General features: G+C 38.2%; 2 protein-coding genes across 3 annotated transcripts in view; one reads left to right on the forward strand and one right to left on the reverse strand.

Annotated features, from left to right (window-relative positions):
- Nucleotides 1–45: 45 nt before the first annotated feature.
- Nucleotides 46–11,376, reverse strand: slc1a4 (solute carrier family 1 member 4). The gene is made up of 8 exons (XM_053502859.1): nucleotides 10,687–11,376; nucleotides 7,216–7,258; nucleotides 6,062–6,127; nucleotides 3,929–4,095; nucleotides 2,988–3,221; nucleotides 2,352–2,546; nucleotides 1,761–1,895; nucleotides 46–1,394 (listed from the first exon to the last, which is right to left on the reverse strand). The coding sequence occupies exons 1-8, from the start codon at nucleotides 11,199–11,201 to the stop codon at nucleotides 1,130–1,132; spliced, it is 1,620 nt and encodes a 539-aa protein (XP_053358834.1). The 5' UTR covers nucleotides 11,202–11,376; the 3' UTR covers nucleotides 46–1,129.
- Nucleotides 11,377–19,087: 7,711 nt separating this feature from the next.
- Nucleotides 19,088–22,548, forward strand: part of sertad2b (SERTA domain containing 2b) — a 39,686-nt gene continuing 36,225 nt past the window's right edge. For both annotated transcript variants that reach the window (XM_053502206.1, XM_053502205.1), the window contains exon 1: nucleotides 19,088–19,315. The gene's annotated coding sequence lies outside the window, so the exon portion shown is untranslated. The remainder of the gene's footprint in view (nucleotides 19,316–22,548) is intronic.

Raw genomic sequence — 22,548 nt, forward strand, 5'->3', positions numbered from 1 at the left:
TGTGATAATATTCAACCTGTTTGAAACACAATAGAGAAGACAGGGCACCTTGCTCTTGATTTAATGACATACAGGTATTATAGCTGAGAAAGATCAGTAGTAGTTACATAGTTAAGTCACAGTTTTGAGATTAAATGGTGTATTATATTATGGACCAGTCATATCTTAATAGCACATTATCAACACATACAGTGGTATTAACCTGTTAAACCAGTCAATAATACTCGTTACCATTTGGCAGCCAATGCATTTAGCATTTTGATTAAGAAAAACAGAATAAGTTTAACAAATATTGTATAAAAGTAACAAAAATTACAATAAATTATGTAAAATCACATGTTTACAGTACCTAACAGTTACAATTATCAATGCATTGAAAATAAAAAGGTTTAATGACCCTTTTAAACATTACTTCATTTTGTCATCAATACTACAATGTAAATGAAGATTGGATTTTGTCTATTAGTGGTCTATTGAATGTTTAAGTGAACTGTAACACCTCCACATAATTTTAATGAAAACATTATTGAAAATAACAGTACTTTCACATTTATAACACTGGGTGTCACTAGTGTTTAACTATGCTAGCACGTCTGTGGCACCCAGGAGAAACTGGACATAAATGTCCCTGGAGTATAAGTCATTGCCCCTAGCCCGGGACTCAACTGGCCTGTGATAAGACATTAAGCCATTAGGGAAACAAACATTTACAGCACATGTTTTCTTATCCATCCTCAAAACAGTTAATGTTTCACAAGTGAAGATACAGCAAATAAATAGAGCCAGTGAAAGACGTCAGTCTGTAAATGATTCTCTTCACTATCTTAAACAATTACTCAAAATAGGGAACAGACATGTACAACAAAAATATATGGAAATTTCTTTCCCAAAAGAGAGATTAATAAAATGATTTGGCACAATAAAAATGGTATGAATGTAACCACACTGATCATGTCATCCATTCTTATGTGCTAATACCACAGAAGAAATACTGTATACTGCAAGTTTCGCAACCTGTAGATGGGAGATACGACCCGTACTCCCAGACCTTAGAGTGGGGTAATCAAGGACAGAGTTTGGAAATGCTTTGAACTGCTAAACTGCTTTCAGTGATTAGAAGAAAGTAGGTTTAGAAAACAGACTCCATGCCATCCTTTTCATGAGCGGAGTTATACGAGCAGTCATCGGCCAGCTTTTGGTGTGTGACAAGAGGCGAGGTCTCTTCTTCAGCCTGGACGTTGGCCACGGCTTCCACTTTAATCTCCTTCAGCTCTTCCTCTTCCTCCTGGCTGTCACAATGTTTTTGCTTTTTCATCTCCTGTTCATTTATATGGTGCAAGATCCCAGCGCCCAGAGCATCACCTTCCACATTTACCACAGTGGTGGTACGGTCCCTGAAAAAAAGAATATGCAGGCACACACCCGCACACACACCCACACGCACACCCACACACACCCACACGCACACCCACACACACCCACGTCCGCGCACACACACACACACACACACACACACACACGATATCAATATACAGTATAAATAACTTGCTACTTAATTCTCAAGCATGTGTTACATCACACATGACATTTTAAGGGAGTACAAATCAGACCTAAATCTGTCTGTGGTTGTCATATAAGAAATTGCTAATATATTTCCAGATCTGATCCAATAAAAATAAATTCTAATGAAAAACAAAGTAATTAGACTTAAACATGTGCAGTAAAAACTAACAAACTTTACATGGTAGAGGCTATCTTACACAATCCAGTCCACAGCCAGCATAAGTGACAGATCATTGGTAGGCAGGCCAATCGCTTCCAAAATGATTGCAATGGTGATGATTCCTCCAGCTGGAATACCTGCCGCTCCAACACTGGATGCTGTAGCTGTCACGCTGCATGAATGATAGGAAAAAATCTTTAAATATTTCATTATATGGGCAACAGAAAAAAAACTCTCAGCTTACGATGAACAACGTGAATTCAATTACTAGAATTTGAATGGCCCTTTACACTCAGCTGCTTGGACTGTATGCTTTTAAAATTGTAATTAACTTTTATTTTTAAAAATAAAGAAGAAAAGAAAGAAAGAAAGAAAGGAAGAAAAAAAGAAAAGGCAATTTAATATCCTTCCTTGGTAACTTCTGCACAGACAGCAGGAAACTGAGAAGCAAGAATGGTTCCTGTGCTAGTAAAATTAGATCGCTCTTAATAGCACTAGCTTGGCATAAGACAGAGTCTGCATAGGTTGTTTTAACTCCCGGGACAGAAATGCCTTCTAGAACACATACTGAGTCTATTAATACGCCTGGTTACTCTGTCAGAAGCTGTGCTCTCAGTCATGCACTCACAGAATAGTGAAGATTTGGCCTGCGTTGAGCTCGACATTGTTGAGTTGGGCAATGAATACGGCAGCGATGCACTGGAAGATAGCGGCGCCATCCATGTTTACAGTAGCTCCGATCGGCAGGATGAAACGGCTGATCCTTTTGTCCACACCATTGTTTTCCTCAACACATTTAATCATCGAGGGCAGTGTTGCTGAGCTGAGAAGGCAGAAAAAAAAAAGTTAAAATGAAAAGATGGCCAGACAACAGAAATTAGTAGTACGGTATAAGAGACAGAATATACGTCCACATGAACTTGCAACGCCATCTTTTACCTCTCTTTTGCAAACACACAGTTAACGCCCCAGTGTTGGTTTAAGACTTTAGCTCATAAAAGGCCAAAAGGACCTATATAAACACTGTATGGTGTTATTTTAACACTCCAGGTCTTAATTCAACATTGGGAAATTCTATGTGCAGATTAAAGCCAGACGGTTTTCCAAAGCAACAATCAAAGGAAGCCAATGTCTGGGTAGCTTTGTGCTAAAAACCCTAAGGCATGCAAGTAAGGTGAACATGCCAATCAGAATGAGGACTGCTGGCATTTAATTCCTGTTTGGGTAAAGATTTGAGGACTGTACAGACGGCAACTGAAATTACCTGGAACAGGTAGCGAAGGCTGTGGTGAAAGGTGTGATCAGGCCAGAAAGGAAGCTGAAAGGGTTTTTGCGGGTGAGCCCAAAGTAGATAAGAGGTAAGATAATGCCACCATGAATAATGTGACCCAAGATTGAGGCAAAGATGTATTTTCCTAAACTGGTGACAAGCAGAACCACATCCTCCATCTCCACAATCTTACTTCCTACCAGGAACATGATGCCAACTGGTACATACCTGTAAGAGACAAGAATCATTTACAATTTAATTGAGATAACTTTAGAAGATATAGGTCAGAGGTAGCTTAGTGGTTTAGGCAGTGGTAAATGCTAAAAATGTAAATAGTATGTAAATAGTCATATGTACGCCTGTATGTTTGAGGTCAGGGTACCTCTGTGGTTAAGGCATTGGATCATAGTTTGGATGGTCCCAGGTTCAAACCCCAAGGAAAACAAAAATTAATTTAATCCATTTTAAAATAAGGCTGTGACATAACAAAATGTGGAAAAAAGTGATGCGCTGTGAATACTTTCTGGACGCACTGTAGGTGTCCTAGTTAGCTAGTTCGTTTCACTGTGTATAGAACTGTATATCGTTGAAATGAAAATAAAAGCCTACTTGACTTGACTTGACTTTAAGAACTCACAGAAAAGACCATGTGGCTGTGATACATTAATAATTATTTGTTGTAAATGGACATTAAAGGGAAAGATACTAAAAATATACTGAGTACTGTGGTTTTTTCCACACTAGTCAATAAGACAACCTGTTGATAAAACTCTCTGTAAGTTACTCTACATGAACTTAACTACATGTCATTAAGACTTGTTAATAGTCTAAAACGTTTAGAAACATTTAACCAACTTGGTGGAGTACAGCAAAATCAATTCAGACTGCTTGCATCGACTGTTTAAATTGGTCCTTAATCAGAGGCTTTCACTCACCACATGATCCAAGAGACCAGTACCATCGTGGCTTCATTAAAGGCATTAAAGAAACGTATGAGCTCCTCCCCTTCAGCTCCCAGCTTTCTCAAGGCCACTCCAAACACCATGGCAAACAGAACCAGGCCAAGAATGTTCATCCCATCTGCTTCTGTTCCCACTGGCACCTGCACCAAACCACATATGTCTTTAGCCTAATGCAAGGTGCTTACTTTAAAAAACATTGTTAGGTAAAAAAAAAATAATAATAATAATAATATTTTAAGTTATAGAAATGTTAACTTTTATTTCTCTTGCCACCAAGAACTTAATTTTTTCCCTCTTTATCATTTTTCCTCTCTCAGCAGTGTCTCTATGTTTATTTAGTAATGGTATCCAAAAACGTAATGTTTGTATAACCTTCTCCAGCACAGTCAAGGGCAATATTTTTTGTTTATAGATGACTGCTCATAGCAAACCGTTAGAGTGATCCTGTTTGAACTTTTCATGCTTTTTAGGCAAAAGGATACCTTCAATAGACTAATTCAGCTTAGTTTAGAGGTTTTTTTTTTTTTTGCTATCTCACCCCCATGTTTAAACATCATCAGTATCAATGGTAACACTGTGTCCTGGCATAATCACTGGGAAGCTACTGTACATAGAGGTGTCTATTTGGTTATTTTCACAGGTTAAACACTAACAGACAAACAGAGTAAATGAGTCTATTAAGGCTCTGGAAAAAAAAATACGCCTGATAAATATTTATGAAGGACTGACACAGCAAATATTAAATAAATTACTTATACGGATAATTAGATATGCTATAATATAATTTATTAATTATAATAAAACTGCAAACAATCATATTAAATAAATGTTATAATTTTATGTTTTTCAACATTTTTATTATTATAATTATTATTATTATTATTTAATGCTGAATTCTTAGTGGCTGCTATAAAATAGCTAAATTTGTCAATATCATTTCCTATATACAGTGTCTATGTAACGTTTCTGTGCATGCAGGACCGTGTGCTCTATGCCCAACCTGATCTCATATTTGTATTTAGTTCACTTTCATACAGACTATACGGATTACTACAAATAAGAGACTGTGTTATTCTGTCAGTACCGTCAATTATAATAACTATGGGTAAGTAGCCTCACAAAGATCTCTGCTTTTGCATTAGTCTCGCACCCTGGCGTGGGCTAGAGCATTTACATTGGAATGAGAATGCAAAGGGACCACACAGGCATTTATACAAATAATGTGCTTCATCAGAGACTCACTTGTGGATTATCTGTATCTGAAGTAGTCTGTGAATTATCTATTATACAAAATATATTTTGACTATTGAAAAAAGTTTTCATATAAAATGTGATTAAACATTGTGAATACTACTGAAAATCAGGAACAATCCTTTTCTGGAAAGATCTAAATGTTCCACTGAAGTTTAAATGCTGCTGTTTTGCAATACCTGTTGCCTAAAATGTCCTTGGAAAGACTTGCTGTTAACAGCTGTTCAAGTAATTTAAGAGTTGAAGAGTGGCAAGAGCGTCTGTACCGAATGTGCAGCACGTAGACGAACAGGCTGTGTATTCAGAGCTGCCGAATAGCCGGCACAGGGAACCCAAGCTGGGTCTGGGCCAAAAACCTCAAAAATGCCTGTAGTCTTTGACATTGAATGAAGTAAAGCCTACAATGAAGCCAGCAACTCAGAAGGGTTGGAATTTATCTAGGAAAGGCTAGAAAACTTATCCTATATCTATTATAGGAATAAGAACAAAATAAGTATAAAAACTTTAATGGTGTTTCTAATATGACTTTTGTTTCGCCTACATTCTAAACATGAATTTTGAATCTCAAAGGATTCAGTGGGAATTTTATTAGAAATTGCTGAATCTGCATGGTACACATACTAAATAATCATTTAGGTCATATGATTGCTAGGCATGCTTAGTAGAGATGGGGGGGGGGGATTATTCATCAAACATTTTACCAATTTCATAGAATGCTCAGTCCCTACAGTACATTATGTTGTCATTTGTATAACAACAAAGAATAAAAAATTATAGTTTATCTAAGCAAGCAGAATGTTGTGTTGAAACAGTATTTCAATGTTTGCTGACATAATGTGCAGAAAAAATATATACCTTTTGGTAGAGTATGGTCCCATTTGTTATGTTTCCCACTGGAATCATCTTATAGTCTGTAGCATACTACAACAAACAAGAAAGTTTCTGAGTTAGAAATATGTTGCTTAATTAACAATAGATAATAGCTTTTCATGCATTAATTTTCTCAGAACTTTAAATTCTTTGACATTTTCCTCAGCTTTCAAGTTTAGACATCACCACGATTTAATGAAGTCTCTTCAGAAGTCTACAACAGTAGCATTTAAAGCATAGCTGACGAGAACCTGCCAAATGGCACACACATGGACAATGACAAGGATATTCAGAGGCTCCTCTTGCTTAGAAACTTTAACTATATCGGCTGTGGTCTCCCAATCTGCCCAATCTCTTGTGTAATATATGAATATCCAATGTGCAGCCAACATAAATATTCTAGTTGGAATATTTAATGCTTATTTTAATTTAATGCCTACGAGATAAGTACTTCTGACTATAACCTGACCACCAGACCAATTTGGGCCTTTTGAATTTGAAGTAGGATTTGAGTGTGAAAAAGATTTGCTTTAATATGACTGGTTTTCGAAAGACAGCAGTTTTTTCCTGAATACTTTTTTGCATCTATATAATTTAGGCGTGGTTATTTTTCTTCATTTATTATGAGTTGTAACTGAGCTCCTTAATATCTGCATGATCATGTATTGAGTGACTCAGGCCTGAGTCAGTGAGTGAGGGGACATTACGTACTCAGCTGCACACATTCCCCACTCTGCCTGGTGACATTATCTTCCACCCCACAAATCAACCCTGTGACCCTTTCATTTCTTTTGCCAAACTCGCACAAGAGCAGTCACCCATGTACTACATCCTCGTAAAGCGCGCCAAGTTGCCAGGCATCAGGAACGGAATACTTCTGCTATGGCAACGACTGGGAAGCTTTTAATGGTGAGGGACACCATGAGAGATATTTACTGAGTAAAGTGAACAAAGCTCACACCAGTCAGAGACTCTGTTCATTAAGTAGCATAGGGCTGTTAATATGGTGGAACTGAGATTTCCAAGTGGCAAGTGGTCATAAATACCAAGGTTAAACTGGTGCTACTTACTTATGGAGATTGTACCCAAGTTTTACAATCTGAGTTTAGGTATCAAAAGGAAAGAAGAAAGGTACTCACTGAGCGAAAAGCAGCAGCAACCAGGTTAGATGGAAACAAGTTTCTGTAAAAAAAACGACAAATATGCTTGATATGATGTGAACAATGACAAATACCACTACTACTAATACAAATACACTACCAGTACCACTTCATTCTTAGTCAGGTTGATATGTCACAAACAGGTGACATACCAACCTGTGTGTACTTTGTAACGCATTAGAGTACTTGGATTACTTTTTAAATGTAACAAGTAATCTAATGCGTTAGGTCCACCATTAAAGTATTCAGTTATTTAAAAAAAAAGTACTTTTAATTAATGTAATCTGTGAGACAGACAACAGTCATTCACAATTCATTATTGTGTGTCCTACAGCCGTCCTACAGGCCCTGTCCCCGATAACCTGCCCCCCCATCCGCATAGGTGAGATAGGGGTATAGGTAGTAGGTAACAGATTATGGGCCAAACCTCGCTGAGTGATGATGGTAGAACAATTATAAAGGTCTTGACTAAAAAAACATGCATGAGGAATCACAAAGGAGTTTTCATTTTCTGCAATGGAAAAGTACTCTAACTAGTTACTTTTATCAGAAAGTAACGCTGTAATGTAACTGATTACTTTTTAAAGACAGTAATTTTGTAATGTAATTAGTTATTCTAAGTAACGTCCCCCAACACTGGTCACAAATCAGATGTCATTTATGAAGCTTTTTATACTTTCCATCTGGTCATGACAAATGACAAATAACCCCATCAGTTTTTCCCACACACACATGGATTAAAGTGCACAGTAACCCACAAATTTGCTTAGCCAGCTGTGTGTTTACTTTTCTTTCATCCAGTGCTTGCATTGCTCACTGGCATGAAACACATAAGAAAAAACAGGTAAGCATTTAATTGCAAGCAGGCAGGCTCTCTGTCTTTTCCATTTGCATGAAGAAGTTAAGACTAAATTTAACAAAAATCTATTAAGATAAATAAATCTAACTTATTTATGTCATAAACGTCACTTAAAATCATAATCTCCTGTAAAAATATGTTGGTGCAACCTGTAGCTAAATATCAAAGAGCTATAGCACAGACATTGCTTTTAATTCTTATTTGAATGGCTTGTTTATATTGACCATGTATAGAAAGGAATGCTCTGTAGAATCACATACTTTATTCACAAAGTCAAGAAATATAATATTGTTCTCTTAACACATGACGTGACTTATTGCCAGAGCATTTCCAGAAAGGTGGTCTTTGGAACTTGGCAGTGAACTAGATGCAATCACACCACACCTTTTCCACATGGATTACCAATTTTGGGTGCAGATGCCACACCCCCAACCTGTTTAAGACACCCTAGACTGCAGTGAGTTACTCTTAGTGGCTAATCTCTTTCATTGCCTCTCTGTGAAGGGTAGGTGTGTCCTGAACAGCCCGCTCATTGGCGGAGACACAGTTGCAAAGTTCAATAGATATAGTACTTTTTATATACGTAGTACTATAGTGTTTTATTTGAGTGGAAATTTTGCCCCAATCAAAGTCACATATATATTTGATGTGAACATTACTTGAAGCTCTTGACCTATATCTACATGATTTTATGCACTGCTCTGCTGCCACCTTATTGACTGATCAGATAACTGCATAAATGTGCAAGTGTGCAGATGTTCCTAATAAAGTGGATGGTAAGTAGGGCTGAAAGTAGTACTACTACCACAATCTTTATATTATTCAGTTCATAACGGCTTAATGCATTTCATCATCGTCTCATCATCTTTATCCTTGGTACCTGGAGCCTATCCCAAGAGACCCAGGGCACGAGGCAGAGTACACCAGGGTGCCAATCCAACGCAGGTCACACACACACTATGAGCCATTTGGGAATGCCAATTAGCCTAAGCAGAACATGCAAAATCCATGCACACAGAAGAGAATCGAAGCTGGCCTGGAATCGAACCCGGACCCTGGAGGTGCAAGACGCCAGTTCTAACCACTAAGGCACCATACGCTTAGTACAGCTTAAAAAAAAAAAATCTGTTGTCTGTTTTTAAAGAAAGCAGAATATTCTGCGCCAGCACATCCTATCCTGCTACACAGTTTACCTGAAAGATTTTGCAATAGCCGGCTGCCTGCCAAAACCCCAAAGCACTGGATATTAGTCAGTTACAGCACGTTGGCGGGAGCTCGTGCTCACGTTAACTGGTAATAATGAAAGTTTCATTATTCAGAGGCAATTCAAAACAACGTAAAAGCAATTGATATGGAGACAAAGTGTTGTATAAGATGATGCAATATTAGCAGATGTTTTCTTGCTGAAAGTGATTCCATGCCTGGTTTTGAATGTGGGTTTTAGCAGGCAGCTGCTTCCTCCTCTTTCCAGTACAATGGACTGCTAATAAATCTTTTGGTGGTACACAGTACCACATACTATAAATCAGTGATGTATCCAGTGGTGGATTTTTTAAAAATGGCTCAATTTTTCAACCCTGTTGAAACACTCTGGTTGATAGGATCGGTCAATCAGGAATACAGCATTCACAAGAACTACAAACAGAAAATGTTGACCTTCCACCTCACTGGAGCAGGACAGAAAACATATCAGGTTTAGACATAACAGAACCAACAGGGACTGGGAATAGAGAATAGTGATAGGGAAAACAACCATTCTGAAATGAAGACAACCACAAAGACAGAAACACATCACCACACAGTGGGGTAGATAGGGGTGGATTTTAGTTTAGGAAATATTTGCTAGCTCCAAATGCTTATTTCGATGGCTAATAACAGTATAACACCTGTACTTTTATGGACCTACTTTCATATATGCACAATGCATGCAATATCAACTACAACACTGTGCTATATTGATGTTCATAAAAAGAACAACCAAAATTGTGGAATTATTTCTCTCCCCACTTGCTGTATTATTGGCTTGCGGCTGCTATTGTAAGAAATAAACTCAACCAATGCAAATCATGCAAAGGTTTCTGGTTTTAAAGCTGCATTCTGAACAAATCAAGGTGACAGCTGATGAAGTTCTGGAGGTCTAGTGCAGGGAAATAAACCATAATATGGTTTATGAGACAATATATAGTTTCTCCTGTTCATAGGGACTTCATTTAGTTCATCATGTTCAATTGAAGTGTCTATAAAGTGTATGAGCACTCTATTAAAACTTATTAATATACCCATGAAATTATTATTAATATACCCACGTGCCGTGCCGCCCCGCCCACGCCCCGCTCGAGCCCCTCAAATTAATTCCTGCCTACCCCTCCAAAGACTGAAAGAAAGGTCAGTGAAATTAATCCAAAAGAAGCAAGACGCCATAAAAGTTCATTCAATTCAAGAAGAGTAGGGCTACATCAAAGAATCAGGCTACATCAAATTCAGAAATTAAACCATCAAACACGGTCATTTAGACTAAAAGTTATACAAAGTACACTTTTTCTCTTAACTGATAGATGTAATAACCAGAGCTGGTAAGATTATACGAGTACCTTGCTAGATCTAAGAAAGAGTCGGCGGTCTCCTTGTTGTTGCTCACGCTTTCCAGCGCCAGGCTGTTGGTGTTGAGCGCTCCAGCGCCGACCCCGGGCTTGATGAGGAAAGCCAAGGCGACTCCAATGGACGAGGCAATGAGCGTGGTGACCAAAAAGTAGGACACTGCGATCCCTCCAAGTTTTCCCAGAGAGCGAGTGTCCAGGCTGGCAGCGCCCGAGATCAGGCTGCAGACCACGAGAGGCAGGATGATCATCTTCAGCATCCTCAGCAGCATCTCACCGGGAAACGCGAAATAAGTCATCTGCGCTCGACTCAGGTTCATTTTACGCACCGCTATGCCGAGCCCGACGCCCACGAGCACCCCGGACACGGTCAAAATCACTACAAGATTTCTGCGTAAAAAGGACTTGAACTTATCTTTGCAATCCCTCTTCTCTGATTTTACGGGGACGACTGGAATAACGGTTTCCGACACAGCGTGCCCGTTAATCTCGCTTTTATTTTCAGTCATGTTTAAATCGACTACAACTGCTGTCTAAGTAAGAGAAATAAGAGTGTTTATAGGAACCGGTCTAATTCTTTTTGTCTTCTCGAGATAACAGATGAAAAAGATTTCTGCGTGTGTGCGTGTGTGTAGTCTAGCCTTAAAGAAAGCGTGCGCGCACAATGTGAGGACAAGTGCTAGAAAGGACTGATCTACTAGCGCGACAGGCGTGTGCGCATGCGCGCTCCTCTCCTCATTTTAAAGCTGATATGATGCAACTCCAGCCGTTCTTGCTGGTCAATGAAGAATTTTAATAAGATTTAATTGGTGATGCAAAATGACACGTTCAGTGACACGTAGCTACTTAACATAAAAAAATATATAACTGTAATTATATATTTAGATTTAGACCGAATGCCAATTTTGTCTAACTGATGAAGGGTTAATCAAATAAAAAATGGGGTTATAAATTAAAACGGCTTTCATTGCACTTTATCTGCACTGCCACGTGCCCAGTCTGGCTGTGTGAAACCCCTTTAACTATTTTGGTGTATCAGATCATGCGACTAACATAGCGACTTATTTATTTATTTAGCTAGCTAGAACAAGATCCATCACAATACCTTAGACTTAGGCTACTTGAAATACAAAATGTCAGCTGTTCTTAATTAAATTACCTATTAAAATAGAATGATTATACAGGACCTTCTCAAAAAATTAGCATATTGTGATAAAGTTCATTATTTTCTGTAATGTACTGATAAACATTAGATTTTCATATATTTTAGATTCATTACACAAAACTGAAGTAGTTCAAGCCTTTTATTGTTTTAATATTGATGATTTTGGCATACAGCTCATGAAAACCCAAAATTCCTATCTCAAAAAATTAGCATATTTCATCTGACCAAAAAAAAAAAGATAAGTGTTTTTAATACAAAAAAGTCAACCTTCAAATAATTATGTTCAGTTATGCACTCAATACTTGGTCGAGAATCCTTTTGCAAAAATGACTGCTTCAATGCGCCATGGCATTGAGGCAATCAGCCTGTGGCACTGCTGAGGTGTTATGGAGGCGCAGGATGCTTTGATAGCGGCCTTAAGCTGGTGGGGTCTTGCGTCTCTCAACTTTCTCTTCACAATATCCCACAGATTCTCTATGAGGTTCAGGTCAGGAGAGTTGGCAGGCCAATTCAGCACAGTAATACCATGGTCAGTAAGCCATTTACCAGTGGTTTTGGCACTGTGAGCAGGTACCAGGTCATGCTGAAAAATGAAATGTTCATCTGCATTAAGCTTTTCAGCAGATGGATGCATGAAGTGCTCCAAAAACTCCTGATAGCTAGCTGCAATGACCCTGCCCTTGATAAAACACAGTGGACCAACACCAGCAGCTGACATGGCACCCCAGACCATCACTGACTGTGGGTACTTGACACTGGACTTCAGGCATTTTGGCATTTCCCTCTCCCCAGTCTTCCTCCAGACTCTGGCACCTTGATTTCCGAATGACATGCAAAATTAGCTTTCATCCGAAAAAAGTACTTTGGACCACTGAGCAACAGTCCAGTGCTGCTGCTCTGTAGCCCAGGTCAGGCGCTTCTACCGCTGTTTCTGGTTCAAAAGTGGCTTGACCTGGGGAATACGGCACCTGTAGCCCATTTCCTGCACACGCCTGTACACGGTGGCTCTGGATGTTTCTACTCCAGACTCAGTCCACTGCTTCCGCAGGTTCCCCAAGGTCTGGAATCGGTTCTTCTCCACAATCTTCCTCAGGGTCCGGTCACCTCTTCTCGTTGTGCAGCGTTTTTCTGCCACACTTTTTCCTTCCCACAGACTTCCCACTGAGGTGCCTTGATACAGCACTCTGGGAACAGCCTATTCGTTCAGAATTTTTTTTCTGTGTCTTACCTTCTTGCTTGAGGGTGTCAATGATGGCTTTCTGGACAGCAGTCAGGTCGGCAGTCTTACCCATGATTGCAGTTTTGAGTAATGAACCAGGCTGGGAGATTTTAAAAGCCTCAGGAATCTTTTGCAGGTGTTTAGAGTTAATTAGTTGATTCAGATGATTAGGTTATTAGCTCGTTTAGAGAACCTTTTCATGATATGCTAATTTTTTGAGATAGGAATTTTGGGTTTTCATGAGCTGTATGCCAAAATCATCAATATTAAAATAATAAAAGGCTTGAACTACTTCAGTTGTGTGTAATCAATCTAAAATATATAAAAGTCTAATGTTTATCAGTTCATTACAGAAAATAATAAACTTTATCACAATATGCAAATTTTTTGAGAAGGACCTGTATATATAATGCCAGGGGTAGCTCAGTGGTTAAGGCATTGGACTACGGTTCAGAAGATCTCAGGTTCAAACCCCACAACCACCAAGTTGCCACTGTTGGGCCCTTGAGCAAGGTCCTTAACCCTCAACTGCTCAGATGTGTAATAAGATAAAAATGTAAGTTGCTCTGGATAAGTGCGTCTGCCAAATGCCTAAATATATATATATATTTCAGAACCTTCTGAATATCCTCTTTCTTTCTGATCTAATAAGCTCTTGCAAATTTCAGTTATTTTAATGGATAAACAGGAGTCCAGGAGTGACTTAAATTCTTTTTTTCCATAAGAGTAAAGATTTATTGGGCCATGACATTTTACCTATAGAAAACATGGTTAGATATTGCCGATAAATAAGCATATGGTCTATTAATTAATTGGTTATTTCAACCTCACTATACACCTTTGACATGAATTGGACTATACAGCAGGCCTTTTCAGGCTCGGACATCAGTGAGCACCCCCCTTAATGCTCTTGTGAATAAATAAGCACAAATACTATAGCCACATTCCACGATTTAATGAAAAGCCTTCCCTGAAGAATAAAGAATGTTGTAACAGCAAAGTGGGGACCAACTGTGTCCATGGACATGGTTTTGGAATGGGCACATATTAGTGTGATGGTTATGTGTCCATATACTTTTACTCATATAGTGTATAACATTTCACTTCATACAAACTAAAACATTCATTTATTTATTCATTTTCAGTAAGTGCTTTATCCTGGTCAAGGTCATGGTAGATCCAGTCCCTATTCTGGGAACACTGGGTATGAGCCAGACACTGATCCAACGTCATGCAAACCTACAGGCAAATTAGACTAGAGGATGTCGGAAGAACTACAGATTCACACAGGAACGTAGAGAGAAACCAGGAACCTTGGAACTGTGAGGTAGCAGTGCTACCTAATATATATGTTTTTCTGGAAAGCAAAAAAATTTAAACAGGTTATTTTATTTTCTAATGTTTTACTTCCTTTTTGTTTTTAAATACATGCTTGGAAAACCACTTGCTGGTCTAAGTCAGTCTGTAATGGTGCTTAGATCTACAAAAATAGTGAGTTAAACAGCACCCAATTAAAGTCAGTTATTAAATATCTCATTTCCATGTGCAACATGAACTGCAGACCAGACGTGCAAGTTGATTTTGCAATAAGTGTATAAAAAATAAACTTTTAGGATTTATGGATTAATTATTTAAGCATTGCCTTATTACACACTTAAAGTCTTGAGTTTGATTAAGAAAAAAAGAAAGAAAAAAAAAGCTCAGGGTACTCTCAGAGTTTCTGTGTGCATTCTCTCTGTGTCTGTGTCGGTTTCCCTTGGGTTTTCTGGTTTCCTACCACTTACCAAAAACAAAGCAGTTATAACCAATGTGCAATTGTGCGTGTGTGTGTGTGTCGGGGTTAAAACCTCTGCCTTAACCAACTTGCAGAGGCCCCTGAAAAGGGTCGCGATCTGCTGTAGTCCTGACCAGAATCAAATGGGAATGAAAAGTGCATGAGATGGTGTGTGTATGCGTGCGTGCATGTGTGTGTGTGTGTGTGTAAAAGAGAGAGAGAGAGAGAGAGAGAGAGAGAGAGAAAGAGAATTTCTACATACAGTATAGTCTGTGTGGGTGGATGTAGTGTCTGAGCCACAAGAAAAGGGTCTCATCAAGTGCACTAACTTTGTCCATCAACTAGATGGCGCAATACGACCTGATTTTCTGTCACTGCTGCTGTCTCTCTACTACAAATCTGGACTGCCTGGAAGGGTTTAGCAGCAACAAGCTGCTAAACTATTGTGTGATAAGCATGTTAATTATTTTGGCTAATTTAAAAGATCATATGTACCATAAGAACACTAGTCAGGGGCAAAGGATACATTGCAAAATCTTATCAACATTAAAGACCGAAGCGTCCCTTTTCCGCAGTACTTGTCTGAGTCAAAAGTGCAAAATCATTTACACCATAAATAAAGCTATGACAGTTTATAATATGGGTAATACTAAAGCAAATGCATAAAAATTATCTACCTACTGACAAATATCTGTTTTTACCTTTGGAGGGCTGAACATGTTTTTCCAAAAATATATTCACTCCATTGGGGGAGACACAAATGGAGATTGCTGTATAACATGTCATTTAATAATCTCCCTGTAAGTGATCAATAGGATTAAGTTTTAGTTATTCGTCACATGTACCTTACAGCACAGTGAATTTATTTATTTAATTTTTTGCATATCCCAGTTAGGAAGTTGGGGTGGGGTTGGAGTGAAGCGGCAGCCAGAATGCAGTGCCCCTGGAGCAAATAGGGTTAAGGGCCTTGCTCATAGGCTCAACAGTGGCAACATGAAGGTGCGGGGGCTTGAACCCCAACCTTCTAATCAATAACCCAAAACCTTAACCATCTGAGCCACCACTGCCCCTGTAAAATCTGTGAGCTGAAATCTGGTTAGTGTAGCAACAGTATATAATTGTCATGTTTATCAAAGCATTTAGTTGACCCCTATTCATTTATTCCCATCAAAACAGTAATTCAGCTAGGAAAAAGGTGATCAGTCAGAAGAACTTGTATTGATTTGCACTGACATTTCCCTTTGAAGAAAGGAGCAGGTGGACCTGCACAATACCACAGTGGGAAAATGTCGTCTGTATAACAGGGCCAAAATTTCCCTTAAATTACCTCACTTTGGGTATTTCTTCTGCTTCTGTATATAATCATTTCTTATTGCATTCTTATAAACATAAGCAAGCATTATACAAGTTCCTTGGCTACATTAAATGTAAAGCTCATTATAGGGAATTTTTTAAATGTATTTAAACACAGCATCTAGAAATATGTACAGAGTGATAGAACCTATACAGCAGACATTGAAAAAAGCAAAGACTGTTCAAACTAAGTTGCTCATTCATCACATCACATTCATCATGGTCCTGGTGATTCCCTGGTCTAAAGCAAATGATTTGACTATACCACTAAATATTTTTTTTTTACATACAATACACTATATAGCAAATTGTTTGTGGACACCTGATTGTCAAAGTTCCAGTTCCAGATTTAGTTCCCCATTAGCTCCAGTTTTCTGAGAAGACCCCACTAGGAGCAGACCTCACAAATCAACACTTGGAGCATGGCTGAGGGATTTGTCCCTCACAGTGTAGTTAGTGTTCCAGTACATCCCAAAAGTGTAGAGTTGCATTGAGGTCAGAGTTCGATGCAGGTCACTCATTCTCTTTCACACCAACCTTGGCGAACCATATTTTTATGAACTTCCATAAATGCACAGAGGCATTGTCATGTTAGAACATGTTTGGTTTCTTTAGTTCCAGTAAAGGGAACTTGTAATGCTACAGCTAACAAAGTCACCCTATATGATTTTATGATTCTAATTTTGTGGCTTTAATTTGGGGGGGAGCTCACATGTGGGCATGAAAGTCAGATGTCTAAAAAGGCTTGGCCATATAGAGTATTTTACTTAGGCCTACATTCTGCCTCATTTTACACAAAATCTTAGCTCTGCATATTTTATTTTAGTTGGATCAATAATTCTGTGGATTATATGGATAGTTGAATATTCTGTAAGCTAACTATATGAATAACTGAATACATTAAGGTCTTCTGTGTGGTTGTATGCAAGATGCAAGATGAGATTTGTATAGTCCTTGTGTTGCATGTGAAGTATTCAGATAGATAGAGAGATAGTTGGATGGATGGACAGACAGATGGACAGACGGATAGATAGATAGATAGATAGATAGATAGATAGATAGATAGATAGATAGATAGATAGATAGCAAAATTCTAAGTGTTCAATTAACACCGTATAGTGTTTATATAGGTCCAGTTAGACTCAAATGAACCCTGAAAGCAATCAACACTGGAGATGTTACTATGTAAACAGATAGATAGATAGATAGAAAGAGAGAGAGAGAGAGAGAGAGAGAGAGAGAGAGAGAGTCTGGTAAGCAGATAATCACCACACACAGACAGGATGGCAAACACTACTTAAACACCTGGCATGATCCAAGATTAATAACTGTTTTCACCAAACCACCAGGTGAATATTAACTTAACTCTAAGGATAACAGGTTCCACATGGGTTGTTCTAACAGTTAAGGTTTATAATCTCCCAAAGGGTTAGACTTAACATCCTTTCTGAAAGAGAAACTTTATGTTGAACAGTTTTGCATAGAAACGTTAGTGGTTTCTGTAGAGGGACAAACTAAGCAGTGCTGTATAGTTACAGATCTTAACCTTTCCTCTTAAAACGTATCCAATGTTTGTGGCGCAATGCTAGCATTAAGGCACTGTACCATCCATATTGTATACATTTTGAGTAAAAAAAAGTTCATATCAAGCACTATATAGCCTGCTCCCTTGCACCTCCAGGGATGGGGGTTCAAATCTCCCCTCTGGTTAGAGTTTGCATGTTCTCCCTGTGCTAGGTGGGTTTCCTTTAGGTACTTTGGTTACTTTACACAGTCCAAAGATATGCATAGTGGACTACTTAGCGTTTCCATATTGCCCGTAATGATTGGGTGTTTTCTAAATGTGTTTGTGTCTGGTTGTACTCAGCAATGGGTTGGCGTCACATTCAGGTTCCCCTCTGTCTTGTTACCTGACTTGCCTCGTATCAGGCAAGTTTATTTTCTGTTCTGCAGAATAAGCAGAACAGAAAATAAATAAATAGATTGCATAGACTAGTAGAACCCTTTATACACTCACTTATCGTATGTACAGCTTAATCCTGTATCCAGGGTTGTAGGGAGCCTGGAGCCTATTCCAGGAGACTTAGGGCAAGAGTTGGGGTACACCCTGGACAGGGTGGCAATCCATCACAAGGCACACACTTATACACTACAGGCAATTTGGGAGTGCCAGTTAGCTTAATCTGCATGTCTTTGGACTATGGGAGGAAACTAGAGTTCCCGGAGGAAATCCACCAAGATTGGGAAGAATATGCAAACTTCATGCACACAGAGACAGGAATTGAAACCTGTCTGGAAATCGAACCCTGCCGTGGCAAGGTGACAGTGCTAACCACTAAGCCACCGGGCCGCCAACCTCTACACATTGCTTGTTAAAATATGATACACAATCTGCAAAAGCATCTTAAAGCTGTCATCAAACTGGATGACATCTTGAACACTCCATCTCTTGTTACACAGCCTAGATTGAACTTAATAAGAAAACACTTGAGTAAAGCAATTGTCAGGTTAAATGCTGCGTTTTCTTTACTTAACCACTATAAGGAGTGAGACTGATAGGCCTTATGCATACCACAGGGGCTGTTAACAGAGATGCCACTATACTGTAGGTATATATATATATGTGTGTGTGTGTGTGTGTGTATTTAAAAAAAATAATAATTATATATATATATATAATTTTATATTTGCAGGGTGCATCTCGTTGGAAGTTAAGCTCTGTCACTTAAAAAAACAAAAAAAAAAAAACAATTTACAGCAGCCTCTTTAACACACGCGGCTGGCTTACAGAGCACTCCTGTTGGCGGATTTACACACAGTGGGCGGGGTTAAAGCCGTGATTCAGCCCTCGAGTCAGTGCTCGATCTGTCAGTCATTTCCGATGTTCTGCAATTCAAGCCGAGACATGCGGTTACCAAATCTTTAACCTGCTTCATGCGAGTGGACAAGCGAGACGTCTGACGCTGAAATGATCTGACGGGTTACATGCAGAAAGTGCCATGTGAAATCGGGCAGCCGTACGCGCTATACCACTAAACGGTGCAGTAGTTTACTTCAGAGCAGGAGCTACATGAGTTGCTAAAGCGGACCGGATAGTGCGTTTAAAAACGGGGTAAGTGACACAGCGACACTAATACAACAATTTGGCAAGTTTACATGCTTGCAGTAGCATTTAAAGTGGTTTATAGGGCATGACGCCTCTCAGTGTGTGCTGGTGTGTGTGTGTGTGTGTGTGTCCATGCATGCGTGCGTTTTAACCCCGTCCGTGTTGAAGCTGAAGCACCGCTGATGTTTTAAATGACCGTGGCTCACGTGACATGTCCGCGAGCTCGGACCGCTGCGCTCAGTACAACAGGACGCGCGTGCTCATGGTACAGTTACGTAACGTGGCAGATGATAAGAACTGCTGCAGTGACCTCTTATGACTGACAGTAAAATCCCTATTGGTATACTGTATATATATATATATATATATATATATATATATATATATATATATATATATATATATATATAATTTATTTACAGGAACTACTGCACAAATTTCTCACATCGGGCCCTGGAGTCCCCCTGTCCTATCCTGGACCCTGGTGTGTTTCCCTGCTCTAACACACCCTCTTCAACTCAGCAAGAGCTGCTGTGTTGCTGAGATGTTGAGAAAAAATGTGTTACAGATAGGGGAACTGCTCATTTGTATAGCTCAATTAAATAAGCATCATGCTTATTTTTTTTTTACTTTTACAGATCATGATGTATATGCACAACAAAGAAAAATCCAAATATTTTATAACAAGAATTTTTATGTTTCCTTTAATTATAACAAGGCCTAACAGAAACATGTTTATTCAGAAATCACTTAGACTAGTTGTTGGTCAGTCAGTAAAAATTATACAAAACATATTTTTAGATATATTAAAAGCTAAATTTGGCTTTAAATATGGTATGTACAAGTTATTTTTCAACAAAAGGCTGCTGTTTCAGTGCTAGTAATACTATCTCGATCCTTGACAAAGAATCAGTCAATTTATTTACATCAGCCTTGTTAGAACAAGGCAAAATATGAATAATCTATGATCCTCATATGAGGTAGATATACACACAATGTAGTTGGAAGAAAATGCGAATGAGGGCTGGGTTTTTGTTGAGGCTTTGTGTAAACTTTAATATAACCACAGTGGTGGTCAAATGCATTGTGGACAAAAGTGCCATTCAGTGATTTAATGTTATTCTTAAAATTATGCCAAGCAAGATAATAAGAATAATTTGTTATTTTTTAAAATATATTTAAAATGAAGTCTTTTATTCTTTAAAACTTGCTGGATCTGACTGGGCATAGAGTCAAAAATACATCTGCAGTTCTCTGGTGTCACTTGCTCAATCCATGTCAGCTTGATTGCTTTCTGAAGATTTATGTACAGACGATGGTCTCTTGACGGAAATCATTTCTCCATTGCCCAACAGTTTTCTATTGGGTTTAAGGCTTCAGATGACCCATGCTATGGCTGCAGAAGCTGAATACCATTGTAGCACAGCCATTTTTTATTCACTAGCTTTAAAGTTTAAATACAGTAGCACAACTTTCCAACCAGAACTCATTCATGGAACCACATGTTTTGTGCAAAGGAAGAACAATAATATGTGGCATATATCATCTTAATAGTAAATCCTAGCCTCTAAAGTTGGCAATGGGTGCTTTTGCACTTACCTTTCCATGATGTTTTTGTATCCTGTCTCAATTGTAAGTGACGTTGGACAAACGATAAAACATTTGTTGGCATGAAGATGCATTTAATTAAAAATACGTAGGACAAAGGTTTTGTCCTAGGACCAGGCATTATATATAGCAGGCATGTGGCTAGATATTTATTGACAGCCTTTTAGGCTTCCACTATAAGCAAGTTTTAAGAAAAAAGACTTTTCTTTTCTTTTCTTTTTTAAGAATTTCAGAAATATATGAAAATTACACAATCTCTCTCTCTCTCTCTCTCTCTCTCTCTCTTACACACACACACACACACACACACACACAGAAATCAGTAAAAAAAAATAAAAAATCTCTACAGAGATTATGCATTGTCTCTCAGCTGGACTCCTACACTCTGGATAATCTTTCACCAATTGACCAGTGCTAAAATGTAGTTGTTTTAATATCAGTTATGATAATAACGCATAAATATATCTCACAATATGCATAATTAATTCTATCCCATAATTTTTTTTATCAGGATTGTCAGAGCAAGGAAAACTGTAAAGCTGACATCTTTAAGCACCAGTAAGGGTGGCAACACAGACTGCATTTCACATTGCGTTGTTTATCAATAGCATATTTTTTTATTTTTAATATAATTGCAAGGAAGTGAAACCTTCTTAAAGTCATATACCATTTACAGTGTGGTAAAATGTAAGGCAACTCTATTTCATGATAACTGTTCCAAAGGCTTTTTAGCATTAAGCAAACAAAAAAATTACCCATAATGCACTTTCTAAATATATTCAGCTGGATTTAACAAATTAAGATTTTTGTGTTTTCTGTCCACATATCCTCTCATTATTCGCTTATGATTACCTAATAATATTGTAATTATTATTGTTATAATTAAAACCTGCTCATGGGTTGGTTTATGGTGGGCTATGGTGATGCCTTTGAGACATAAACTGAAATTTATGAACTGTACTTTATTCCACTGCACTTCCATATGCACTTGTAATAAATTGTTGTGGTCTTGGTTTTGTCCTTGCAGGATTAGAGGAGCACATCTAAGTTTGCTGATAATCCAGATTAGAGTGCTGCTTGGGATGACTGAGTTTAGTGCTCAGCCTGATTGTAGTCACTTCATTAGCTTAGTGCTACTCATAGGCCTTCATTAGCTCTCTGGCCTGAATGTAGATGATTCGACTGGGTGTAATTTATACATTTTCTGCATATTAGTGATTGGTTCCAAATATACTGTGTATGTATTATGATGTCCTGTGTACAGTAGCCTGGTACTCCAGATTTATATTTCTTATTCTTGAACTACAAACCTCATTAATTTTCACAGTTTTATCGAGTTCTTCATAATTGTTCTGAATAAGAAACTTTAAGCTGAATAACAAAATAATTAGCCAAAGCTTAAAGAGGCTAATGTTTTTGCTTGTCTTTCGGGAAATTCATCTCAGGAGCTGGAAGAGTGACCTGCTTTCTGTTATGACTCACAGGAAATGTATTTTCTGTGTTAAAGACTGTAAAAAAAAACAATGCTGCATTTTACAGTTTGAATTCTATTGTCATGTGAATATGAAATGTTAAAGAAAAGAAAAACTTTTGACACAGCAGCAGAAACACATAAATATGGGATGCTTTGC

This window comes from Clarias gariepinus, chromosome 8 (assembly GCF_024256425.1).
Source record: "Clarias gariepinus isolate MV-2021 ecotype Netherlands chromosome 8, CGAR_prim_01v2, whole genome shotgun sequence".
Classification (NCBI taxonomy): domain Eukaryota; kingdom Metazoa; phylum Chordata; class Actinopteri; order Siluriformes; family Clariidae; genus Clarias; species Clarias gariepinus.